This window comes from Rhea pennata, chromosome 2 (genome assembly GCF_028389875.1).
Source record: "Rhea pennata isolate bPtePen1 chromosome 2, bPtePen1.pri, whole genome shotgun sequence".
NCBI classification, from domain to species: domain Eukaryota; kingdom Metazoa; phylum Chordata; class Aves; order Rheiformes; family Rheidae; genus Rhea; species Rhea pennata.
Window position 1 is genome coordinate 113,767,885 of NC_084664.1, and position 27,908 is coordinate 113,795,792.

A 27,908-nucleotide genomic window follows, 5' to 3' on the forward strand; every position below is an offset into this window, starting at 1 on the left:
AGTGCTGAGAAAGCATGCATGGAGAGAGAAGCAGAGCCCCCGTGGTTTCTGGCAGACCAGTATTCCCCTCCCAATAAATCAGAACTGGAGGTTCCCTCAGTGTAAAAACAACAGACCTTTTGGAATAATGCAGCTAACTGCTACTGGTTATATTATTAATTTTGCATGCTTAATAATGATCATAGTAACAACTTATGCCATAATCTTTTCAGCTTCATTTGAGATCATAACTACTGAAATGAAGCAACAAAGCAGCATTTGCGTTTGGGGGGAGTTCCTAAATTGTTTTTCACTTTGAAGAATTAATAATTTAAAATTCATGTACATTCATCAGAAGACATAAAGGTTATTTTGACCAGGATAGCGATTGCTCAGAAATGACTCATTCAGCAGATGGAAGTGTTGACTTTGGAATGATACAGGTTATCAGTAGGCAGTCCTTCAAATTGAACAGGTTCCCGATGCTTTTGTCCCACTCTATTCAACATATGGTATCTTTTATTACTAAATACCTGTCCTGGGTTGACAACGGTGTAGCTGACACATACATTTCCAAGTCCCTATTACAAATATGCTTTGGAACAGGATAGACTGCCGTGGAAACCACCTACATGAAACGTTTTTTGCTTTTTAAAAAGTGTCTAGTCACAAAGACCACATACCCTTAGTTAACTTAAAAGCCTGCTGTGGACAGAGAGCTTTCCTCCACTTCAGCCTCCTCACCTGCACAACTTTCTGCGTAGCAGACAGCTATACCCTGACAGACAGAAAAGCCCTCAGCGGATGTACTCCGGTCTCCTCACCCCGGCTGAACGTGTTCAGAAAAGGGCTGGCAGCCCGCGGCCTCACAGCCCTGCCCGACAGCAGGGGCTGCCCGCCACGGCCGAGGGGCCTCCTCGCCTCCCGCCGCTGCGTCAGAACCTCACGGCGCTGAAGCCAGGCGTGGGGCGAGGGGCGCCTGCCAGCACGGCCTACGGACCTCCGCGGCGGTCCTGCCTTATCCCCCGCCCTACTCCCCGCCACGAGTGGGCGGGAGCGTGGGCTCGGCCGTGCTTCCCGCCCGGGGGAGCGCGGGGGGGGGGAAGGATGGCGTCATCGGCGCGCGCCGAGGAGCGTCGGAGGGCCGGGACGATGTCGCCGCCGCTCTTCAGTCTGCCCGAGGCGCGGCTCCGGTTCACGGTGAGCCTGGCGGCGGCGCGAGCTCGGCTGGAGCTCCTCGCCCCTCTTCTGCAGTTCCGAGCGGGTCCGAGCCAGGGGAAGGCAACGTTTCGCGTCAGTGTAGCCGCTCTGCCTCGTTGCGTCGCCCCTCCCCCTCTCTTTCCGCCTCGGCCCGCGCGCGCCCTCTCCGCCAGCCGCCCCGCCGGGGCGCGCGCCGGCTCCCTCGCACGGCCGTTACTCCCCTCACACACACACACACTCCCACCAATGGCCCGCCGGGGCGGGCGCGCGCCGGCTCCCTCGCACGGCCGTTACCCCCCTCACACACACACACACTCCCACCAACGGCCCGCCGGGGCGCGCGCCGGCTCCCTCGCACGGCCGTTACTCCCCTCACACACACACACACTCCCACCAACGGCCCGCCGGGGCGCGCGCCGGCTCCCTCGCACGGCCGTTACCCCCCTCCCCCACACACACCCACCAACGGCCCGCCGGGGCGCGCGCCGGCTCCCTCGCACGGCCGTTACCCCCCTCCCCCCCACACACCCACCAACGGCCCGCCGGGGCGCGCGCCGGCTCCCTCGCACGGCCGTTACCCCCCTCCTCCCCACACTCCCACCAACGGCCCGCCGGGGCGGGCGCGCGCCGGCTCCCTCGCACGGCCGTTACTCCCCTCACACACACACACACACACACACACCCCACCAACGGCCCGCTGGGGCGCGCGCCGGCTCCCTTGCACGGCCGTTACCCCCTTCCCCCCCCACCACCACCAACGGCCCGCTGGGGCACGCACCGGGCTCCCTTCTATCTCTGAGAATCTGGCACTCACTCCAGGAGCTTCTCGGTGTTGCCTAGCATCCCAGTGCAGAGTCATGACTGTTGGAGGAGGAGGAAGGCTGTGCGAAACAACTTACTTTGTCTACTTTGGGCTTCCTGAATGAACTGGGATTGGGAAAAGGGTGAGCAGCAGCGAGGCAGTGCTAGATTAAGTGGCTGCTCAGAGCTCAAATGTACAGCTGGACGAAAGAAAGTACCAAATTCAAAGCTGAACTCACCTACCATCCCCTTTTCCTGTGCTGTGGAGTTGCATACAAGTGCAGAAGAGAGTTTGACTTAGCACGTATGCCAAAGCAATAAGTGTATTTTATTTTGCTGTCTTGAAGAAAGCTCTAGGAAAGTGTGCAAACATTTCCTAACCTTTACTACCTTGGATTTTGATGCAGGGAGGTAAACTCCGCTAACTGGAGAAACAGATAAAACTCTGCGTTCGTAGTGTTCTAAAGCCACATAGTAATGTTATGACAACAGGAGTGTAGTTTTATGAGGTCTCCTCCCTGTTCCCTTTGGTGGAGGAGAGGGAATCTTGAGAGAGGGTTCTTCCCTTTCCTGTTCTTGAGTGAGTTTTTCCATCTTAGTGCTATTGTGTGAGTATTAAGTCCTATTAACCTGTGTTTATGCATAGCTAATGCATGGTAGTCCTTGTCAGGATATGTATTACATGGCAATAAAGTTGTTGTAGCTTGTCTGACTGGCAGGTGAAAGTTTGTGTATGAACCTTTCAGCTGTTCCAGATGCAGTGTCATTAAAATAGCATGCTCCTTTATATTTCACTTGAAATATTATTTTCAGCATACTGTTAGTCCTGATTTGAGGTGTGATGATCTGCTGGGTTATAAGTTGTTAATAAAAGTTCTTTTTAATTTGGTGCTTGGTGTGTCACAAATAGATTCCTCAGTATTTCTGCTTTCTGTTAGATAGAGGAAGAAAGTAATCCATCAGAATAACTTTGGTTGCCTAATGGTTTTGTAATCTTTTTTGTTTACCTTATGTAGACTTCCACCAGGGAGGCTCTGAATAACAAAACTATCAAACCGTTGTTGAACGCATTCAATCAGATTCCTGGGAGGTAAGTAGCTGCCAATTGAGTTTAAAAGGTGGCTATTCAGATTGTTTTTACTAATTTTGTTTTTAATAGTTGTTATTAACTAATGTAGATTGTTTATATTTGCAGTGAAAATGAAAAAAAGTGCACTTTGGACCAAGCTTTTAGAGTTATTGTAGAAGAAGAAATAGTAAGTAGTTCAAACTGCTACAGCCTATCTGTTGAAATAAATGAAACTTCTATTTGCAAGTTAACATATAGTAATTTAACAACAGCTTAATTTAGTTTTAGCAAATTGTTTTTTAAAAATATGAATTACTTAAAGGTTATGTAATTAAGATTTAATATAGACAATTAAAGTAGGATGAAATTGCTGGTTTTATAGATACCACACTGATGAGGGGTGCTTACTTAGCCTTTTCCAGCAGTTCTTGGTGATGCTTCTGAAAATCTGCTATGACTTAAAATTGTTTCTAATAAATATGCCTTATTCTACAATTATACTTCCAGAGTGGAGTGGGTTATCTATTACTAGCATGTACTGCATGACAGTAGATTAAAGGACTTAAACTATTTTGGTTTTGATATAGCTTCAATTTAGGCAGAATGTAGAATAATAGTTTTCAGAGATAAACATCTACACAATAGGTATTGTAGGGTTTTTAATGACCACAAGAGGTCAAGAGATGTTGCTAATTAAATAAAAAATTTAAATAGGTAATTTATGGGTCTGATTAATAGAATTCTTGAAATTTTGGGAAGTGGCGTCTGCCTGGGAAACAAGAATTTTGACTTCATTAAATATATTAATGTCAAAACAGAGAATTTTAATCCTGTCATGTGTTTGTGTGTTTAGATAAACAAAGCTCCGTGTGAAAATCTCCTGGCAATTATTTCTCTTGCTATTAATGGAGTCACAGAAGGTGAGCATCTTTGTCAAATCTGGTAGCAGTTTTAGGGGCTGGGAGGTATTGGTTTTTCATTTGTTTGTTTACTATCTTTTTTTTTTTAAGTAGTCTACAGTACAGCAGTTAGCTTTGATAATATGTGGTCCTTATGTTAGTGGTTGAATAAATCTGTCGCACAAGAGATAAGTGAAGTACAATATGTCTAAATACAGTTGTGTGTGCAGCAGCTATATTGGAACCTTTTTTCTTTTTTTTTTAATATATAGTGGAAAATGTGTGCTTTTGATTGTAACATAATTAGGATTTTCTACTCCTATGGCCCATGTAAAATGCTTAAAAGTCTCCCATTCTGATTTCAGATGTGAGGCCAATGAGGCTATAAGGTTAAAAGGCTTATCCTAGGTTTCCTTCTCAGTCACTGACAGAGCCACAGATAAGGTCTCCTGAATGTCTGTGCTAGTCTCCAAGATACTGACCTGTTAGTACACAGCTGTTTTTCAGATACCCAAGTCTGTTATTACAACTGTCTTTTGTGTCAGAGATCATTGTGCTAATACCATCTGAACAACCTTTGACACTCTTCGATGTGTACCTGAACCTATCAAATACGGTTTTGTTTTAGTAAATATGTATTGAATGCATATGTATTTTATGAACTGTAGAATAACAGAACCTATGATTATGAATGCAGACATTACCAAAGTACAGAGCACCAGTATACTGACTTCAGGGGTGCTTTACTTGAGGAAAAGACTTTTGAACTTTTTCGGTTTGTAGTAGAATCAGCTGTGGATTTGGAAGCCTGAAGAGTTCCCTTGTGTGCTATAAATGGATGCAAGCCTGATTGTTAAGAGCTCTACCATGTAGGTTTTCTATTGTTAGTAAAAACTTTAAAAGAAGCTCATATACAACAGAAGTTTCATAGTGACTGTGAGAGAGGCATAAGGCATGTATTCAAGTTTCTGGCCAAGAAACACGTGTAAAAGCTCACAGTGCATTTTCTGGGTAAGCCAAAAACTATGTGTGAAAGCTCAAACTGTTATGCTTGGCTTGCATCAAAAGCTTTCGAAGAAGCATAACAAAACTTGTCATGGTAGGTACCTTGGTGGTAGGTTTTGTTTTGTTTTCCTTTTTTTTAATTTCATTTTTTTCATTTTGGTGGCTTAGAGTTTTGTCATGTTTATTATTTGTTATACATTAAGACGAAGCTTTGAAAATGCTCATTTGAATCTGTGTACATAAGGAAATAGGTTCAGTATAAGTGCACACTCTACCTTGGTGTTTTTGTTAGGCTTTTTAGGAATCCAGGAGATTTTTTTTTTAACATTAAGTCCCTTGACTTCCGTACATCTTTATTCATTCCATTTCAAATGTGCTGAATAAAGTATATCCCATTCCTCGTAGGTATTTGCACTGCATCAACCCCTTTTGTACTTCTGGGAGATGTTCTGGATTGCCTGCCTTTGGATCAGTGTGACAAAATCTTCACTTTTGTGGAGAAAAATGTTGCTACATGGAAATCAGTAAGTATTTTTTCCAAAATGTAGTTATTACAAAGCTTTTATCTACCTGAACCAGGTTTACAAAAAAAATTTTGTTTTTGTATCTATTTGTGTTAAAATAGTCACGTTGAGTACGTTTTATTTTGAAGTTTAAAAACAATGAGTCAGAGCAAAAGAAGTCAGAAATTTAATAAAAAATCATAATTCTGATTGATACTCTGTTTTAATTCTTTTCTATCCAGTCTACAGTGTCTTTAACTTACGGTGTCTGATTCCTGTGAGTTTCTTCACTCTTCACCTTTTATGCAACTCCTTCCTCTGGAATTATAGGAGATTTCTCCACTCTAATCTACAGGGAAAGAAGTAGTCTTAGTCACTTCTTTAATTAGCTTTCCATTACAGGCCTATAGCAAGAATGAATGTTTTGCCCTAAAATATTTCTGCTTTTGAAGAACAAACTGTTTTGTTTATATGAAAGTTTTATGCTCTTGCTGTACAGCTGTGCGGTAACAATAGAAGAGCTTCTGTGACGAGCTGCTGAGGTTCTTGTGCTGCAGTTGCTGGTTAACTGAAGAGGGAATTCAAGGTCTCAGGCAGAAGTCTTAACCTACCTGCATTTTACTTCAGGATCATAAGAAGTCTTGGATCTCAAGATCCTTGGTTTGCTATTTGAAACTGCAGTACTGCCAGAACCGCAAGTGGCAGCAACTTAACGATTTGCTTCAGGAATACCTGAAGAGTAGTCCAGTTTCTGTCAGTGTTTTCCTGGCCTGGATTTCTTGACTCCCTATTCTCTTTCAGATAATCTTGTTTTCCATGCTTTTATTCAATGCTTGTTCTTTTTCATTAATTGCAATATCTAACAATTTCTCCTGCTGCAAAATTTATAGTGCTGTGAATGCTCTAAATCTTGTATATTTCTCTTTACAGTTGTACATAAAATGCACCTGGAAAGATAAAGCAGTGAGACTTAAATTAGTGTATTTCAGGGAAAAAACTAAATGCTGCTGTTGTAGTTCATTGTTGCCATTTTTTGTATGGAAGCTAGACTTAAATTTTGTTTTATGCTTCCTTGAAATGAGTGAGACTACTTGTTCTATACTGCCTTTTTGTGAAACCTATCTCTTATGGAAAACCCAAATTTAGAGCTAACAGTAGGAATGACTCATATTTACTCGTGATACGTGATTGAATTAAAAACAATATGCTCAAGGAGGTTTTGCTGACTCTTAATGATCTTGATGCCTTTAATCCATTTCAGAATATGTTTTATTCTGCGGGGAAAAATTACTTGCTACGAATGTGCAATGGTGAGTTATAATTTTTCATGGGGGTTGTAAAGAACTCCGTATCACAGCAGTTGAAAGTGAGTTTAATAACTGAATTACATAAGGATGTCTTCAGTATGTAATAAAGTTAAAAGATGGATTGCTCATCTTAGCAGATATTCATAAATCTTGCTGTTTGATGTAAATATTCTGACTTTAAGGTAATCTTTTTCATCAGTGTAGACAGTCATAGAAGAATATCTGAGAAATATCCCTCAGCAATGATAAGGCCCCTATCAGAGACAGTATTTGTTTGAATAGGATTCCTTTTGAACTTAACTTCTCTAACCATTGTAGCAATTAAGAGAATTGATAGAGTGCATGGGGGAAAAATATGGGTGGTCTGAAGATGTTAATATTACTTAAATTTACAAATCTTACCTGCCTTTCATTAGCTGTATAGGTCATGTAATTAGCACCTCCTAAACAAATGCTTGTGACTGAGAAAGTGGAAGGGAGATAAATACTAATAATCTTTACTTTTTACAACATTTAGACCTCCTAAGAAGATTATCTAAGTCACAAAACACAGTCTTCTGTGGAAGAATTCAGCTGTTCTTGGCTAGGTTATTTCCTCTTTCAGAAAAATCAGGTGAGATTTTGCATTTCATCATAACGTTTATAAAAAGACCAAGTTCGCTGAATCTCATAAGTTTAAATTGCAGACCAAAATCTTTCAGAACTTTTGTCTTAGTTATTGTGTCTACCCTAGAACTTGTAAGTAGCTTTCACAGAATCACAAAATGGGTAAGGTTGGAAGGGACCTCTGGAGATCATCTAGTCCAACCTCCCTGCTCAAGCAGGGTCACCTAGAGCATGTTAGACAGTTCATTTGTTTTGATTTCCAACACAGATTTCAGATTCTGTTTGTTTAAAATTCTTTGTTATAATTGTAATAGATGATAAACAACTAACTGAAGGAACTAGTTTATGAACTTCACAGCTTCTCAGACTGACCCTTTGTTTTCCACAGGACTTAACTTGCAGAGTCAGTTTAACTTGGAAAATGTCACAGTTTTCAATACCAATGAACACGAGAGCACTCTAGGACAGAAGGTGAAAATTCCTATGTCACTTTCTACTTGTTCTACAGAAAACCATTCTGAAAGCCTATAAGATTTTTTGCACAGAAATACACTACTCTGATTGATACTTAGAATTCTGTGTTCATAATTTAGGTGTCCCTCTTCCAGGCCAAATTGCTAATTCTGGAAATTGGCATGTTACTCAGCACATTAAAATGTGCAAACTTTTAGAAAATAAGATTTTGATTTCATTGTGAGGGGTGAGCACTGTCACTTATTGTAATAAGTTTTCCCCGTAATGTACAGAGTATAAAGCTGTCCCTTCAGTTTTTCTAGCAGGCTTGCTTCTGGCTGTGGAAAGCAAGGGAAGTTGTACTTTTCAAAGTACAGAATGATGTTAAGACAGGAATATGCTGTGCAGTTTACTGGAATAATGCTGTGGGGATCTTCTGCATTAGGAGCTTAAACTTTGTGATCTAAACTGTAATAAAATATATAAATGAAAAAAACCTATGAAAACTGTACAAATTACAGTAGTATTTGTATCATTTTTTAATTATTTTTTCCCATTAGCACATAGAGGAGAGAGAGGAAGGAATGGACGTAGAAGAAGGTGAAATGGGAGATGATGAAGCACCAACAAGTTGGTGAGTTTATAGTAATTCTAATAGATGAAACAGGATCTTGTAGGGTCACTGTTTACACCTACTTTCGTAAATACCCTTGAATGTTATACTTGGATTTCTACTTATTTTGAGGTATATTACCAGGTACTGAAAAAGCCACACATTTTGATCAGGCAGAAGTTTTACAATGGATCATTTGAACTGATTGATAAAATGTTCTGATGAAATCCAATTAAACAGTAAATCTCCTCTAAAGAAGGTATATTCATAGATATTTAAGCAGTAGTTTTCAAACTTGAGTAGTTATAGCTAGTTCCTAGTAGGAAGCTTTGAAAACCAAATCAAATTTCTGAAAGTAAGAGCAAGAGAAATCCACGTCAGCACATAATGGCCTTTAGTTTTTTAACATACCCAGTGTTACTCAGCTGAAGACTTGAATTTTGAAAACAATAATAAATCAGATATTAACAGAAATTTTGTAGACCACCATATAACAGTTCGGAGGTTATTTATATTTTCTGGCTTGCAACATAAGAAGAAATAAACTTACATACTACTTAAAGGTAGAATAGATTGCCAATACTTGAATTATAATTGTTATAGTGATACAGTTGAAAAGAGGTTCATTAAATTGGCTGAAGGAATTACAATGTTCTTAAATTGGCAGAGCACTGTAAATGAGCAGATGTATTCAGTTAAGCTTTTTCTAACTAACCACACTCCTAATGGAAAGAGGAAGGTATGCAGCATATGGAAAGCATTGTGGCTAACATGTTTTTTGACAGATTTTTGGGGGTAGTGATAATCATAGAATCATAGAATCGGTAAGGTTGGAAGGGACCTCTGGAGATCACCTTGTCCAGCCCTCAAGCGAGTGGCCCATACAGGGATCAAACCTGCAACCTTTTCATTATTAGCACCACACTCTAATCAGCTGAGCTAAACCTAACCCCCAGTACACACGACTTTGATTAGACAGTGTATTTTTTCAGTTTGCTTCCTAGCTCTATTGTGATGTGGGTGAGTTTTTGCCATCAGAGGCATCAAATGGCTGTTTTATTACCTTACATTATTAGGTAGTAAACTTGTTACAGCATGGGGAAAAAGACTTTACAAATGTGGGCTTTGGATATTTTGTTTGTTTTTGTTATATGTTTTTTGATCCTGCAGACCCTCCTCACCCTCATGTTAGGATCACAGTAGTTACTGCTGCACTTCCCAGTCTCTTGTGAGCAGCCCTGAGATGAAATGGTACATGGGCTCTTGCTGCTAGTGTTCCTCTTCACATTCATCATATTTGTTCTATCTTTTAGTGTCATTTTGATCAAATTTTATTTCTCTGACAAGATAAATTTCTTCACTCTATGTTAGTATTGTCAGATCTTAAGATCTCCAGAGCTTCTTAGAATTGTTTCTCATAAGATGAATCTGATTGCAGTAGTAATGGCAGCGTTGGACTGTGAAAATACTTTGTTATGCTTCTGTATAGGAGAGAGTCATTAAAGCACTGGGTTGGAGGCACTTCTGAATAAATGAGGAAAGCCACTTTAGGCAAATATTGGCTAGTCATTTCTCTATCTGTCATGATTTTTTCCTCTTTGTTCTAAGTTATTCTTTGTTTTAACTAGAAGAACCTTTCTCTTAAAAAGAAAAGGTTCTGAGAAAATCAGTGTCCTTCATTCTCATGGTAATTTTCTGCAAGTTACCAGTTAATTAACATGCAGTATATGCAGTTGTTACTGTGGGTGAAATTTCTGCTGTACATCATGCTTTGGGAGTGTTTTGGAAAATCAGATCTGGTAAATGGAGAATATGACTTTAGTGTTGGTTTCTCGTTGAACTATAAGTGGATAACTCAATTCTGTTGAAAATCACTAGCATTAGACTCCATGTTCAAATCCAGTCTCTAGAATCATGTTTCCTCCTGCCCTCTTAAGATTAGACACAACCTGGCAGTGTCTCAGTCTAAGTGGAGGTTGCCTGGAAGAGGAAAGAAATAACAGATTATTTGAAAAAAAATAACATTCTTTGGCCAAAAAATATTGTTGTTTGTCTCTCACAATTCTCTCAATTATCTTGACAAAAGTTGTTCTAGTAAGATATATTAGGGAGATAATGAATGCATACTATATATACTTTTAGGAGAAAAGACTTTGTTCCTGTTTATTCTTCAGATACTGTAAAACTTCTTACTTTTTGTGCTTCTTTTATGGTAAGAAAGTAACAGAATACTGAATGGAAAGCTTTTGGGAAAAATTCTGAATTACAGTCTTCTCAAGGCTTCACTGTTAGTTTCATTATTTTACTTACAACAATATTTTGGAGGATTGCATATTCTTGAGTGGACTTGAGTTTAATATATTGCTTTGAATATGGATTTTCATAAGTTGTTGTTGTTGTTCAGTTCCATTCCAATAGATTATAACTTGTATAGAAAATTCTGGTCACTTCAAGATTACTTTCGGAATCCAGTGCAGTGCTATGAGAAAGTGTCATGGAAAACTTTTCTTAAGGTAATCAGAGTTTATTTCAACTCTTGAGCCTAAGTAAAATAGTAATAATAATAATAGTGTATGGGGAAATGCATTTTACTGTTTTCTAAAATGAGTCTTTGACACTAAATAATTTATTAAGATGTACCATAAATCTTTTAATAAAGCTGAAGTTTATGACTTGCTGTCAATTACAGCAAAACTTTGTATGTTACAATGATGTTAGAAATACAATTTTTATCATTTGTCAGCTGCAAAAAGCAGAATCTGTGCATGCGAGTGTTTTTTCTTCCTACTAAGAAAAGTAGTTTTACCTGATCCTAGATCTATTGCACTAAATGTAGATACATATTTAAATTGCTTTCAAATAGAGCCATGTTGATACCGATGGGATCCTATGCAGGATAAGATTCTAATGAAATTCGGATTTTTTTTTTTTATAGAAGCAATGACTTGAACCTATTCTTGCGCCAGTTGAGTAATTATTAGTAGTGTTTCAGTTTTGCTAACTGTAAATGTTGAGGATTATTTATCACTAAGTTACACTAGTTTCTTCACAATTTACTACTCAGTTTTCATTTAATTGTAAGAAGCCTGTTTTTTAAATCCTCATTCTCTGTGCACTGGTAATAAGAAATAAAATCCACTCAGATAGCCTACTAAAAATTTGTTATAGAAGATTTACATTCTTAGTGTTAAAAAAAAAAAAAAAAAAAGAAAGAAAGAAAGAAAGAAAGAAAGAAGAAAAAGTGAATAGGACCAGGGACCAGTCTTAGTTCTTTCAGATGAATTTTTTTGACAGTTTTTTTTTTAACTGCAGTTTTAAGGTTCTGAATTGATTTTAATACTACAAATGTAGTTTTCATTCCATACCTTTCTTGTATGTGCTTTGAACAACTTAAGTGATATTTGAATATAGTGCTGTATCATCATATGGATTTTTGCTTCTTGATAACATCTCAGCAGTAAAGCATTCATGCACTGTTCACAATGATAATTTTTTTTATTCTTAGTGTGTTTTGAATGCTCTAAAAGATTAGACATTCTGAAATGATTTTTTTTAAAAAAACTTTCAACGTCTAAGATACGTGTGACTTTCAGAGAATCTTTATGTACTGGTCAGTGTGGCAAATGGATGCTGCTTTGACAGGCTAATAGTAAGTCTACAAATGATTTTTCAGTGAGCACTAAGTCTAGTATAATTTTTTAGTTAACTGCATAGTTGTGTTTTCCATATGGTAAATAACTTTGTTTTATAGTACTCAGAAGAAGTTTTGGCTGTTTTCAAAAGTTACAAATTGGATGACACTCAGGCTTCCCGAAAAAAATTGGAAGAACTAAAAACGGGAGGAGAACATGTGTATTTTGCAAAGTTCCTAACTAGTGAAAAGGTATGTGATTTCTTTTCTCAGAATCACAGAATGGTTAAGGTTGGAAGGCACCTCTGGATATTGTCTAGTCCACTCCCTTGTTCAGAGGAGGGCCAACTACAGCAGGTTGATCAAGGTCTAGTCAGCTTTTGAGTATCTTCAAGGGTAGAAACTCCAGAACCTCTTTGGGCAACCTGTTCCAATGTCTGACCACTTTCTTTAGAAAGATTAGTTTTATTTATTTATTTATTTTCTTTCTGTGTGAATTTTCTCAGACAGTCAGTGATTCAGGGTTTCCTGTTTCTGGTACATTTATAGCATTTGATGTGTATTGTTACATTTAGGAAGGGAAGTTAAAGGACAGTAAATATTTAAAGATCTATTGCCTTCTTATTGTGTTACAATTACATGTTCTATACCTGGTGTGTTAGCAATATTTTCTGCCTCATTATGGTCTTGTTTAAGTTGTTTTGAAAAAAAAGCCTTGAGAGTTTTGAATTCCATTAACATTATCACAAAAATACAGCACTCCGTTGAAATTAATGCTCAAATCATTGTCTGTTTTTTGGAATAATATATTCCTTTAACTCTTAGATCCATGCATTAGCAGGTGACAGAAAGTAAGTCTTGATGCAAAATGAGTTTTATTTTGGGGAGTAGGTAAAATCTCAAACTTTTGATATGTGTATCAGCAGTTCTAAAACAATAAATAACAGAAGATATAGAACTAGTCACTTAGTTAACATCTAATAATCAAAGCTCATTTTCTCTAAAGTATCTTCAACTGCTTCCTTTTTATGATCTTTCATGCTGCAGCACATGGGTAGATATCAAGCAGTGTATCATTGTGCAAATTTTCATGAGAATGCTCCCTTTTCTGGTAGCCATAGCAAGTAATTCCTAGGCAGAGTGAGCAAGCTGTCTTTCAAGTATTGAAAAAAATCAATATTTGTTTGTTTGAGTTCTTGCTCACTTCAGGGTGAATGATGTCTTAGAATGTTGTGAAGTCCAGCAATATAAAACTAGTTTAACAAAAAACTAGAAATTTACTGTTTACTTTTACACTCAGTTCCTCACATTTCTAAGTGATGGATTTCATTAGGAGTTTTGATAACTGTCTTCTGTAAACTGTTTTGTGTGACAGTTTTACTGATCCTTGTACTTTGTGGAGCACTTTCTCAAGAGAATTGGTGATACTGAATCTAGGTTCTGTAGTGCCTTATCCTCATCTTTGTGTAAAAAACCCATCTCCATCTGGTTTATCTAAAAATCTTTGTTGGATTTTACAGTTATGTATGTGTATGCTTAGTATCTTTAAAATGCACCTATATTTAGAATCATAGAATCATAGAATCAGTAAGGTTGGAAGGGACCTCTGGAGATCATCTAGTCCAACCTCCCTGCTCAGCAGGGTCACCTAGAGCATGTTAGACAGGATAATAATTTCCTTTGTTTTTGTTAATAATAATTTCTTTTATTATTATTTATTAATAATAATTTCTTTTGTTTAGTTGATGGATTTACAGCTGAGTGACAGTAACTTTCGCCGTCACATCTTGTTGCAGTATCTAATACTGTTTCAGTATCTAAAGGGACAGGTCAAATTTAAAAGGTAACGTGGGAATATTTGTGTTTTGAGGATGGGGAGTTAAGAACTTTGAGTTAAACCAAAATGTTTTTAGAAAGCTTACATTTGCTGGTTCTACAGCTGTTGTGAAACTTGCAGAGCCTTGGACTGGTAAATATAGGAGATGCTTTGAAGGGCTTAACAGATGGTTGTTGCTGGAAAGGGGAAGTCTCATTTTTATCTTTGCTTCCCTCCACCTGATTCTCTGCCCTCCTTTGCAGTGGCTCTAGTGTTCGTTGGACTCTCTTAAATTTGTTCAGTAAAAAACTATCTGCTCATCTTTGCAGATTCAATTTTCTGCCAGATTAGTGAGTTGAATGGGATCTCAGAGGAGTAGAGGGCATTAGAGCTGGCTGAAGGTGAGTGCTGACCAAGAGAGGGAAGGAGTTGTAGCCTCTCCTTAGCCTCTCCTTAGGCAGCAGCAAGCTGTTAGACTAGCACAAGCTATTCATATGTGGCTTCATTTTGAATTTATATTGACTCTGAGATCTTCATGTGACATTGCTGCTTTTTAATACCAAAATCTGTCTAAAATATCAGGAAATAGTAATGGTGATTATTGCTTTTATAAATTGATAGGACAGAACAAAACCCTATCCTTTTCCACTTCACGCTCTAATGTTACACTGAAGAAATACCTACCAGTCTTTGTTTCCTGTGCCCTTGACCATATCTGCATGTAATCATTAATATTTAAGGCAGCTGTTTTCAGCTGTAATCTAGTGCTTTTTATAAACAGATCTCAAAGCACTTTGCTAACTAGGTTAGTATCATTATCCTTATTCTATAGATTATTTACCAAGGCAATCCAGTGGCAGAGAAGGAACAGAATCCAGCTCTCCTGAGCTGCATTTCTGTACTGTAGACTGACTATATGACACTCACTAACACTGCAATTCATTAAAAGTACTAACTGATTGGTGGTTAAGGATGGGGTGATATATAATTAGATATAACATTTGGTGCAGGTGTTGCAAAATAATACTGGTTATTCTCTTCCTTAAAAAACATAGTGAGCTTTTTTACATCCTGTTAATTAAGAGAAGCTAGTTCTAAAAGTCTTTTTGATGTTATTGATTAGCCATAGTTATGTATATATTTGCCATTTAAGGTACCTTCATAAAAAGCTTCATAAAAATCTGATTTGTATTGTATTGCTATTGAATATTTTAAATGGAGCTTTAATAGCTATGCTTCAAATAGATTCTTCTTCAATTGGTGAAAAACAAAAATTGTTTTTTTTTTTTTAATCTGACTTCTAATGTCTTTAAAAAATTCTCATCTCTTCTTGGGAATGAAATGGACCATGTCTTAGGTACACTATTTATTTCACTGTTTTCTTTCTGCTTCTACTTACCACTGTATTACAATTCTAGCTATACCAAGAAGATAGTGTCGCTTGTTTAGTGACCTCAGATTGTGCTATAGACTTCGTGTTTTGAGATTTTTCAAGTTCTGTTTACTGCCTGTAAATTAGTTGTTTCTTTTACAATGATGTTATCTACAACAGTGTTTTAGTTTGGAGTATGCTTTTTGCAGTAAATCCCTTGATTGTACTCACTTGCTGTACTTTGGCCATTAGTGCTGTGCATTAAGGAGTGATCTTGAATTATACAGATGGACTTTTTATTGGATGAAACTAAACTGAACATGTATTCCAGGAGCACGTCTAATTTTCCACTAGCTAATGAGTGTTCAGTCCATGGGACCAGACCAGAACCCGTTCAAATTACCTTTTTCAGCTCTGATCTAGCCCCATCTCAGAAGACTGTAGTGTAAATGCTGGATCCTTGGTGCTAATTTGTGCTGTAGATCAATTCCTCATATTTAAAAACATATTGGCCATGAGAAATTTCACAAAAAAAACCCTTTAAAAAACGTGCACTTTGTATGTTAGGCCTATTTTATAACTTTTTTTTTTTTTTCCCTTGGCAATCAAGTTCAAACTATGTTCTAACAGATGAACAGTCTCTTTGGATTGAAGATACTACAAAAGCAGTTTACCAGGTTGGTACAATAGATACTTCTACCAAAAATACACCAAAAAATGATTATCTTTTATAATATTAAATCACCTGTCTATGAAGCAGGCTCCACCTTTTTTTCCCCTCTTAGTATTCTGCTACAGATGTCATACAAAAAAATTAACGTTTTTTTTCCCTCCCAATTATAGCTTCTTTCAGAAAATCCCCCAGATGGGGAAAGATTCTCAAAAATGGTAGAGGTAAGTACTTTGGTGCATGTTTAAACAAAGTGTATGCAGAGAGTAAAATGGGAGTATCAGTTTAAAATAGCTTTTGGAACATAGGTGTAACCTCTAAGAAAATTTCATCCCATCTAAGCTAAAATAAATAAATAAATCTTATAACATCTTTTTATTTTATAGTCATGTTTTTCCCATGTTTGCATTAAACATATTTCCCATGGGTTTTTTTCCTTTCTCCTGGACCAAAATGGAAATGTGCATATATTTGCACATATAGGGAGAGGAGAGACTGGTTATTTAAAAAAACAAACAAACAAAAATGACAGCTCCTTCTCACAAGGGAATTCTGTGTGAAATATCATGGAAAGGAATAAGATGCAAGTGGAAAATATGAAAAAAGATCATCTTACTCTTCCTTTGCTTTGGCTGCATGTTTTTTTTTGTTTAGAGAAGGAGAAATAAAACCTTTCCCATAGTTATTAAAGAGAGAGATACTGTTAATGAACAAACCAAACCAGCTGCCTAGGATTGTACCTGTGATAGGCGTTCAACTGATGATACACAAAATAGAGTCTGAAGTACACAAGCTAAAACAAAATATTCCTCTTAATATAATACCTTAATTAAAACTCTAGGGCCATCTTTGAAAGTGGTTATGACCCTAATTTGAAATGTTTTATGTTTCTGTAGCATATATTAAATACTGAAGAAAACTGGAACTCTTGGAAAAATGAAGGCTGCCCAAGCTTTGTGAAAGAAAGGTACCTTTATTATCAAGTAGAAGTTTGATGGTTTTTGAAATGATATTTGACTTCAGATTATATGCCGGTGGTGTATATGTACTTAGTGATTCATACACTTGCGAGATCTGTATATGTTCCTATTCCTTCTGTGTGTTTTCTACCAAAAATCTTAAGGCTTCGTTATGCCTGCGAAGAGGTGGTCATGTATGTGCAGGACTTGGGAAGGCATTCCTCATGGCAGCATTTGTTCCCTTAAAACCAAGGATTCAGTGACTGGGGAGACTGACTATGTTGTCTCCCTTCCTGTCTAAGGACATACCCTAGGATGAAGAAGTTAGGGGCTCACTTTCCTGTATACCAGTTTGGATTGCCTGTAAAGGAGTCTTTGGGACTGCAGCTCTAACAAGGCAGCATACCCAACAAGTCTTCTTTCGCTTGCCTTTTTTAATTAAGTTTGTTACTTGATAGTGGTCACTTACCTGAAAGGAAAAAATGAGTTAGGTGGATATAGCCATCAAAAGGTTTCCTGTGCAATTAGTTACTGCCTAGTGGCAAAACTGGAACTTTAATTCAGTACACTTACTTAGCTATTATGATGTGCTGACCAAGCAATCCTTTCATCCTTGCTCTTTCTGCACGCACACTATATACCCTCTTCACGGTAAGGAGCAGCCCAGTCATAATCTCTTTGGGAGTTTCTTTCATGGAGAAATCAGGTGGAACCACCTCTTCCTGATTACAGCCTTTTGTATGAAAGGGAGGGTGGTGGTGACAAGAGACAAATTACTAGTGGGAGAAAAAAGTATAAAATTCTGAAATTTGACTTTTATAAATATTCTGTCTCCTTTAGATCTCAGCCAGAGTTTCAGCTTGGGTAGGTCTTCCCTCTAACCTCAGTGGTCTGGGATCTCCATTCTCTGATCTCATAAAATCAGGGGCACTTGGGAAACGAAAACTTGGAATCATAGTGCAGATGATTCCAGCAGCGGGGTAGATCACGCTTAGTAAGCACTGCTGGAGTAAATGTGATTTGCTTATTTTTTCCTGTAACGGGATTCCGATAGACCTTCAGATTTGTGAATGAACTAATTTTGGAGTCTGGCAAATCCCTTTCCTCGTCTTTTCTGTACCTTCTCTCATATTCTTTCTTTCTGTTTCCCTCTGTCTGTCTTTCTCTCTCTTCTTTCTCCCAGCTCTCCCTTCCAAGAGTCACAGTACCTTTGAATACTTTTATTGTGATTTAGCTAGAAGCCATCAGAACTAAATTGGTCTGATTTTGTTCTCTAAACATTACTGGTTTGATACTAGAACAATCTAGAACACTTTTCTTTTTCTCCCCCTCTCTCTCCAGACCTCCAGATTCAAAGCCAATGAGGCCTGTGAGAAAGAGGCCAGCTCCAGAGGACTTCTTAGGAAAAGGACCAAACAAAAAAATCCTTATGGGGAAGTACGTTGACTTTTTCGCTTCAGAGGTGTTTTTGTTTGTTTGTTTTTTGTTGTCACTGGCTGCCAGTAATTTTCAAACTTCTTCACTTTGAAACTGCTAAGAAAGAGTATCCAAGGAATGTGTAATTTCGTTTAAAGCTTACAGTAGGCTTCCTTTCCTTAGTCATCTCTTATAGATACTTTATGAATAGTCCTTAAGTTACAGACTGAAGATCAGTGTTTTTGTACTTGCTGGATCAGTTTTTATTCTTTTGTTGACTTTGCTTAAAATGTATCTATGCCATAGATTTTAAAATAATACTCATTGGCATTTTATCTTGGAGCAAAGAATTTTTCTTGCTGGGTCCTCTCTAGCAAAAGTGTTTATTGTGCGTTTTACCAAGTGCTGCATTTTTCCATTTCCTCTGTAGGAGAAATTATAGTCTTTTCATTGTAACTGTTCACCCAACCCAAATATGGACGTTTTGGCCTTGTCTTGACCTTCAAGACCTTGTACCGAGTGTTTAGTAAAATGTCCTTTTTGAAAAAGAAAGTGATAAATTATTTCCGATATCAAAACAGAACAGACCGATCTTTTCTAGTTTGGAAAGAGAGAGTTTTATACTGTTTCTGATCACAGATCAGCAAGGGAGTACAATGGAAATTTAAATAAACAATTTTTCTCAGGTAGGATTTTTGTCGTCTTTGGTAATACCTAACGTGTTTGTATCACAGACACTGTGTGGTATGATTTATTATAAAAACTTTGAGATGAGAATTTCTGTAGCATGTTTCTTGTGTCTTTACTGAATGATGAATGTGGAGTTTAATATGGAGTTATGCTTCTCTTTGCAGTGAGGAGCTAACACGTCTTTGGAATTTATGTCCTGACAACATGGAAGCTTGTAAATCTGAGAGTAGGTAGGTACCTAAGAAAAGGTACATCATTGCCTAAAGCTAGTTTCCATCCCTCTGGTTATACAAAACTGTTACAAAATTCTATAAGAGAAGCAGATAGGGTGGTCCTGTATGTTATGCCGTTTCACTTTGTGTCTTGAGAGTAGCAAATTATATGGAACTTTGTCTTGAAATCTCCTTATGGTTTTCTTTACTAGTGTAAGTGCTGTCCGTAATTTTCATTGTTTAGTAAAGTAAAATTTAAACTAAAAGCCAGATGAAAACTTCTATTTTATGGAGGGTGATTGTATAATTGAGCAGCTTACATAATAAAGGACAATTGCCAAGTCTGGCTCTAATGAAGTTAACAGGCTGGTAAGTGTTGATTTGCATGCAGGCACCTGCTTTAATAGTACTAGGTAAGAGAAAACAGGGCTAACAAACATTGTTTCAGAGCTTCATGGATCTACTAGTGATGCAGATGCAGAAAAATACAGTTTTGGTTATCTCTTCTGCTTGCACAGTACAGGAAATGCTGATAATGTACTTCGCTTTGTAGTTGTACATAATTCCCTTTTGTGCTGACTTGGTATCTAATATTATAATTTGGATAAGGAATGGGACAGTTTCCAGGGAGAACTTCCCCAGTAGTGGCTGAAAGGGCTGGATGCTTAGGAAGAAGTACTAGATATGCAGTTTCCCTGAATAGAGCGACTGTTTTACCAGAGGTTGAGAGCACTGCAGGAGAAGAGTTTTAGTTACTGGTGAAGCTGGGATGTGTTGGATGTCTCCAACAGGATATTTGTCTTTGCCAGACAAATGCTAAAGGTGGAGTTGTGTTTGAAACCAAAACTTTTTGTTCTCTGTGTATGAGTATGTTGTGCTCCAACTTTCTAAAACAAATGAAACAAACTGAGATGAACCAAGAGAATGTATGCCATGGTAGCATGAAAGAGAAGATCCCAGGAGATCTGGATTCAATTCCAAGCTTTACTGTGGACTTTATGACTGAACATGGACAAGTGGTTGTAACTTCTGGCTTTGATTCCTCATCCCTTCATTCAAATGGGGATAATACTTTTTTATCTATCTTCTTTACAGATAACTTTGGGGGATAAAACATAGCTTATGTGAAGTTTTTGCATAGTGCCAAATACAATAGGATTCAAATCAGCTGGGTTTTCGTGATGCAGCCTTCAATATCAATAATAAATTGGTGCACTTAAATATGCATGGGACACTGCTTTTCTGGACAAAACTTCTTTTCAAAACAAAACTAAAGTGAGTTTATAGACTGGGGTTCTTTTTTTTTTTTTTTTTTTTTTTTTTCCTGACAAATCACTAGGTTCCCTTGTAGGAGGGGGACGTGTTTTTGTCAAACAGATCAGGTCACTGAGAGCCTGCTTTGTACAGCTGCACCTGTGACATAATATTGACTCTCAGTACCCTACAGGTCTAAGGAACATAGTGTAATCTTCAACAAGCTTTCCTGATTTTTTTTTTTTTTTAAGGTTATGATTCCTTATGTATTTGTTTTAATATCTTATGGAAGCAACTGCCAGGTGCAGAACTTTGCATTTCCCTTCACAAGATTCCTGTTGTCCCAGTTCTCCAGCCTGTCAAGGACCCTCTGAATGGCAGCACAACTATCTAGTGTACTAACTGCTCCTCCTGATTTTGTGTTGTCTGCAAGCCTGCTGAGGATGCACTACGTCCCATCTTCACGGTCATTAGTGAAGGTTTTAAACAGCATTGGTTCCAGTATCAACCCCTGGGGGACACCACTGGTAACTGTCTTCCACCTTGACATTGTGCCACTGATCACAATGCTGATCTGGCAGTTCAGCCAGTTTTCAATCCACCTCAAATCAATTTCTTCTGATACGTGTAGATTTAAACCTATCTTGAATGGACTTTAACTGAAGTACATTCAGCAAATGGTACAGATACTACCATAGGCAGTGAATTGAATGTGTTTGAACAAGGAGCCACTGGGAGCCACTACGATACAAACCTTGGCGAGTACAACATTAAGCTACTTAGTATTTTTTCTGCTCTAAAATTAGTGACCATAAGTAAATGGAATGAGGAATAGTAGTCTTGCTTTCTCTGATTGCGGATGAAACTGAAATGTGTGTGTATAGGGGAGGAGACCACGTGCTACTTATTTTGTTCTATTAAGTAGTACAAAACTAAGTCATTTTGATTCCCAAGTGTTTGAGAGTTGTACATGCAGGAGTATGTTTCTATTGCAGCCAGCCAGTTGTAAGAGACATTCTTTTTGAAGCTCTCATTTCCTAATTGACAGAATTGTTGTCTTGCATCTCCCTGGTCTTTCTCACTGAACAGTCTTTACAGATGTTCGTGTTGCTTTTTAATAACAGAAGACTTAAGCACATTTAATAGGCAGTGCTAGCAACTACCCATACACTTCGGTGATTATATAGTAAATAATCTCATAGCAACATGTAGCTAACAGATTCTTAAGTTATTTGAATTTAACATTTGCAATTAGATTTTTTTTCTAATGCTTCTGTGAATACAGTTTGAGAAATACATGAAGTAACTGAAAAAACAGCTCTGGTAGAAAAGAAAATGTGAGGAGTATTAAACTCTTTGTTTTATTTTATAGGGAGTATATGCCAACACTGGAGGAATTTTTTGAAGAAGCTATTGAACAGGCAGATCCTGAAAACATGGTTGAAAATAAGTACAAGTATGTAATGTCTTTTTTTTTCTCTCTCTCTCTCTTTATTTTCCTCTCTGTCATGTTTGGATTGTTAAATAAAACAATCTGTTCTCTGTATTACTAATATCTGTGCAGGACTCCAGTAATGTACAAAAAGCTTTACAAGTTTGGACAGAATGATATTAGCTAGGAAATGACTCAGATCTTTTTCTGTCCTTTTATAGATGAAAGATTGTTACTAACCAAACTTGTATTTTATTATAGGGCTGTGAACAATTCTAACTATGGCTGGAGAGCGTTAAGATTACTAGCACGCAGAAGCCCCCACTTCTTCCAGCCAACAAACCAACAATTCAAGAGTTTACCAGAATATCTAGAAAACATGGTAATCAAATTAGCCAAGGAGCTGCCTGTAAGTAGTACTGTCCTGTAATTTCTGAATTCATTTGACTACTTGCTTACCTTTTTCTGTAGACCATTTGACGTGGGGGGAAGAGGGGGAACAAAAAGTATAAAAGGAAAAGGCTTGTACACTAAAAGTAAAAATGGCAAGTAAAATTGGTCTAATCCATGAAGAGCTCAGTAACACTGAACTTTGAAACACTTAACAGCTGTTACACTGGCTAATAAATTAACTGTTGAGCTCTGCCGTGGATTCAGTGAACACTGAATCACTATGGTGATCTGAGGGGGTTTTGCACCTATGGCAGAATTAGTAGACAGGGATATGTAGCCTGGATACTTGAGTTCAGTGCTATAGTGCGAACCACCCTCATTGAAGACCAGCGTTCTGGATCCCAAATAGGGGTAGCTAAGACTATCTACTGACTTGCTACTGGGATGGCAGTCACTAGTAAAGGGGCAGAGTATGCAGATGAAGATAACATGCTAAGTTAAAGCAGCAGGATTTACTAGAGCTCTTCTGACAGCTCTCTGACTTCTAAAATATCTAAAGAAAAATAGAACCTGTAGACTTGTAAGTCCAAGGCACTGACTCCTTTGCGTGTTTAGCAGTAGAAATTTGAGGTGTATGTATTTTCAGATCTCTTTATACACAATTATAAGAGAGACTACCAATTGAGGGAGGTAATTTCCTAAAGCTTTGACTTAACACACAGCCCAGCAGTGTTTTACGGGTATGAACCCTTACTTCTCTATTGCAGAACTTCCTTTTCTGTAAAGTGAAACTACTGAAGTATGAAGCTTGGATTATAGCTTTTGTGTTTGGTCAGCAGTTGAGGTTAACTAGATGCTAAAATGAGTTTTAGAAAAAATGTTGGAGGTGGAGGGAGTTTATTGTATATTTAAGTACCACTTTTTGCTGTATTCCTGATACTACTGTCATTTATAAGTATGTTTTGGCAAAAGACAAATACATAGGTAAAGGCTGTGATTGAAGCATAGGAAGAAGAACCCTTTTGTTCACCTTGTCTGATCAGTAGCTAAATCAAGGCAATATTGTTTACTTATTTGTCACGTTTAACTACTATACAGAGAAGTGAGCCTACAGATGATACTGAGAGGAACAAAATTAGCAAAGATGAATTAAAAAAATGTTCCTCAGTGGTGCAGACTTCTCTAAAGTTGGGTTTATTTAATTTAGTTTTGTTTTTTAAGAAAGCTATAAAGCTCGGTATGTAATGTTTAGTTGTAGTCATTGTGAAAAGAACAGGAGATAATCCTGTGAAGTCAGTGGATACTTTCATTAGACTTTTTTATTATTATTATTATTAATGTGTTTTATTAGAACATTTGTTACTAGTGTTTTGGATACAGAAGACAGGGGGCGGTTAAAATTTCAAGTGGGGTCATACCAGTTTTTCCATTCTAACACATATGACAGGGACCATCATACAGCTGTAAAATTTCTCTTTATACACAAAATTCATCCAATGATATTTAGTTCTCTCATTGTAGCCTCCTTCTGAAGAAATAAAAACAGGCGAAGATGAAGATGAGGAAGATAATGATGCTTTATTAAAGGAAAACAATGAAAGTAAGGTTTGCATGTTCTTGGTCTTTTCACAGTTTCTCTCTTGATGCATATTGTAGAAGCTGTGTTTTATCATATTTTCTTCTTAGGGTCACCTTATCCTGGTTACCCTGATGCTGACGTATACCCATATTCTGCAGAGGCTGTACCTTTAGTATGGCCACACACAACTAGTAACCCCGTAGTTTCATGATTCATGCTGCTGAAAGGGTCCAACTTTTTCACGCTGGATCAGCACTTTCATTAGGAATCTCCAGCACCATTCCCTGGGAGTGGTGTATGTTTACAGTGTTGCTAGATGTTCATAGTTAAACAGTCAGCATTGCTGTGTAACTACTTACTTGAGTGCTCCTCAGCCTCTTTTACCTGTTGTTTCAACTCTTTAAAAGCTGTGGGTAAGTGTCTTCCTCTCGCACCTGCTGAGGTAGGTAGTTAAGCAGCTTTCAGAAATAGATATATTCCATCTCTGAGATCTTTACTTCCACTTTATTTAAGTGTCTTAAAGTCAAATCCTTCTCTGTGAAAAGAGCAACCTTCCTGACAAATGTCATCTCTTGTTCCTCTGTGTGGAATAGTCCCTCTCATTTTTGTCTCTTACCTATAACCTCAGTATGTCTTGCTCTTAACTATCCTTCCCTGTCTTCTGTGTCTGTGAATCTGCCTTCTTCCATCCTCATTCATGCTTCCATCTCCTCATACCTTTTCCCTTATTTGATGTATCTCTGTATGCTACCTCTTGGAATCCAATATGGACAAATTGGATATGTAGGTTGTGGAACTCTTACAGCAGATACGACTAGTTATCAGTTCACTTCATGATTTTGTTTTTGTTCTGTTATTGGAAAGCCTTCTGTAGGTCTGTATAAATATCTCTTCCATTGCCCTTTTCCATCTAGCACCTGACCTCTTTTTCCACAGTCTCATTGCCAGTAGTGCAGAAGTTCTTCAGCTTACCTCTACCTGAAACAGCCTTCCCAGTTTCACTGTGTTGAATTTACATCTTTCTTTAAATCTTGTATTAAAGCAAAGATGGGATAGGTGCAATCTGCTATACACTCTGTTGTTCAGAAATAATGGAAGTGATCTGAGCGCTTTTGTTGTATTGCTTGTGGTCTTCCATTCTTTCCCCTTGATGGAATGGCTTTAGTTCAGATAAATGTACGACTGATGATAAGCATTGGAAGGAGTTACTTTAAGTCCATGCCAGCTCTCTCTTCAGGTGGTGCAAGAATGAGATATATATAAAAAATTAAGAGCATGATCAATTTTCCTGCATCGGTAATTCATCCTTTGGGTTTGTTTGTTTTTTTTTTTCCTTTAGTGTGAAATGAACATAGGTGGTAAGCCACGGGTTATAGACCATGGTGAGCTACATAAATTTGTAAATCTACTTGTGTAATCACTGCAGCAGTTGGATTCTCAGCAAAGCACAATATTTGGTGTTTTTTGTCATGATGCCAGAATGAGAGCAAATACCTTGAAGTACTGGCTACATATTAAATTTAATACCCTCTTCATGCTCCTGCTGTTAGTAGGAATATTAGACTTGTTTTATTTCCACAAACTGAGGGAAATTAACTTGGCATAACTTCATCAAGTGACTAAAATAAGTCTAGAAGACAATGAAACGTTAAAGACCACTCTGCATTTTATTTGACCTGTGTATCGAACATTGCAGGTTGCTTGTAAAAAGTCTTTCATTTCTTATCAGTTCTGATGTACTTAAGACTTTAGCAATTGTCTTTAATAATAATTAATTATTAATAAAATCAATAAAAATCAAGCAAGTGATATTTAAGAAACAAATTTTTCATTTCTATGGGCAATAAGGGATGTTTCTTTTGAAACACAGATAGCACTTCTGTAAAAATCCGTCCATTTGAAAGCACTCAGAACTACTAAGTAGGATTTAAAGACTAGCTGAAAGATGTTAGATAGTCTGTTGGTGAATAAATAACAGGTTTAAAATGGGACAGATGTTGCTGTAGCTGTATCTACTTGAGATATTCCTTGAGTCTCTCTGATTTTTTTTTTCCTCCCCAGGTCCAGAGGTACAGCGGGACAAAGCCATGACTGGTGAACAAATTGAGTCATTTGCTAACAAGCTTGGAGAACAGTGGAAGGCTTTGGCCCCCTATTTGGAAATGAAGGACTCTGATATACGGCAGATTGAGTTAGATAGTGAGGATATGAAGATGAGAGCCAAGCAGCTGCTGGTTGCCTGGCAGGATCAAGAGGGGGCACATGCAACACCTGAGAATCTGATCACTGCACTGAACAAAGCTGGGTTAAATGACCTTGCAGAAAGCTTAACAAATGACACTGAAAACAGTAGTTAACTCACTTCAGATTCTAACTGTTGCTGTTGTTGAGGTAATTATGACTGTTGTTGCTAGGTAACAAGTCTTTGGTAGGTATCAATTAACAATAAAACCTTTTTATAACACTGTTTGTTGTCTGGCCTTTCTGAGAATTGAAGGATTAGTCATCCTGACCCAGAAATAGCAATTTAAGCACCTGGTGCTTAAATGGTGGAAATGTAAAAGGGAAAATGGAGGCAGCAGCAGCGTTCTGTGCAGACTGTAGAATGGCTTGGTATCAGCAGAGCCCAGGCCTCTTCTTTCAGACAGGGTGGCTAATGGTCTGTGTAACTGCACACTGTCATCTGCGTGGTTTCTCAGAGCATGCATAGGTACAAATGTCTTCTGACTCATCAGCTGAGGTGCTGGGGATCTGCAGACTACCAAGATGCACGTTTGCAGTGCAACTTTGAGGAAATAGTACTTACTTACTTACTTTCAGAAAGACTGGTGTTCTTGGAAGGGTGCAGCCATAGATTCTCCTGTCGAGAACAAGGGGGGTTATGCATGTTTTTAATGATTATTAACTTTAGTCTCTGCATATACATTTATGCCTGGTTATGTGCAAACTTCTCTTGAGCAAGGATAAACATACTTTTTTTTTCTCCGTTCATTGTGTGATGGCTTATTTCATGGTAAGAGCATCATAACTTTCTTTGATGGACAGAAGCTGTTCCATGTAGCAGGATTTAGTTTTGCTGGAAAAAAAAATCATTTTTTTTCTGTTTGTTTTTTGTAACTGGCTACAGTTTGTTTTGTGGATGTTTGTTTCTTGTGGTAAAATTTACCTAATTGAGTGGAATTTATTCTGGGTAGTGGGAAAGCTACTTACTTATCAGAAAAATTTTCTCTCTGCAGAGTATTCTGTTTCAGCGATTAAGGCTAGCTCTGACTGGCCGCAGTGGTGAGCTAGCGACACGGAGGCTAGCTCCTGCCGCAGGCCTGTTGTTTAGACCTTTCTGTGCCTGCTTCCCCCTTTGGATTGGACCAGGGAGAGCTTCAGCAAAAACGGGTATGGGCCAATATGTGGACTGCTGGAAATAATACAAGTTAGGTCTGTATCTCACACTGCAAATAAATGGGATGCTCAAGGAAATTAGGCAGGAAAATGAAAATACATGAAGTTTTTCGTGCAGTAGGTATGTGAAACTGAAGTGCATCAGCTCTTTCTCTTTGAGCAAGTTTCTAACAAACTAAAAACTGGTGCTAGAGCACAGGTCTGACCATTCCAAGGCTCCAGTGTTTGTTTTTAAATCTGAAGGCAAGACTTGGTGTTGTCAGCCAGACTTGGAGCAGTAGGAAAAATAATGTGGCAAAATAATTGCTGCATTTCAAATGCAGGTTGCTAGGAATGTTGTGTATTGGCATGATTATTATTATTTTTTTTGGGGGGGGTGGGGGAGGAGGAAGGGATCATAGCTCTCACCATAGCGTTTGAGAGATGGACAAAGATGTCACTGATTAAGGGGCCTGGGCACAGCCTGAGGTGTGGGGGTGACAGCGGCTCTGAGGTGAAGCTGGGTTTCCGCACTTGGAGCTGCAGCCTCCTACTGGATCTGAGCAATAGCATGGTATTAATATCTGCAGGTTCTACCTGAAGTACTGGGGGAGGAAGGACATGGGGGGGGGGGGAGAACCCTATTCCAGTACTGAAATAAATGAGCATTGCCT

At 38.1% G+C, this 27,908-nt stretch overlaps 1 protein-coding gene across 2 annotated transcripts; it reads left to right on the top strand.

Moving 5' to 3' along the window:
* Positions 1 to 1,114: 1,114 nt before the first annotated feature.
* THOC1 (THO complex subunit 1) lies at positions 1,115 to 26,324 on the top strand. 2 transcript variants are annotated; one of them, XM_062568125.1, is made up of 21 exons: positions 1,115 to 1,179; positions 2,997 to 3,070; positions 3,176 to 3,236; positions 3,903 to 3,969; positions 5,359 to 5,477; positions 6,718 to 6,766; positions 7,281 to 7,376; positions 7,758 to 7,840; positions 8,383 to 8,456; positions 10,840 to 10,948; positions 12,187 to 12,318; positions 13,809 to 13,909; positions 15,865 to 15,931; positions 16,098 to 16,148; positions 16,821 to 16,891; positions 18,225 to 18,320; positions 19,154 to 19,219; positions 21,828 to 21,911; positions 22,149 to 22,296; positions 23,802 to 23,880; positions 25,921 to 26,324. In XM_062568125.1, the coding sequence occupies exons 1-21, from the start codon at positions 1,132 to 1,134 to the stop codon at positions 26,214 to 26,216; spliced, it is 1,971 nt and encodes a 656-aa protein (XP_062424109.1). In that variant the 5' UTR covers positions 1,115 to 1,131; the 3' UTR covers positions 26,217 to 26,324. The 2 variants fall into 2 exon arrangements, with proteins under 2 accessions (XP_062424109.1, XP_062424110.1); XM_062568126.1 differs by lacking the exons at positions 10,840 to 10,948; positions 12,187 to 12,318; positions 13,809 to 13,909.
* The last annotated feature ends 1,584 nt before the right edge of the window (positions 26,325 to 27,908 follow it).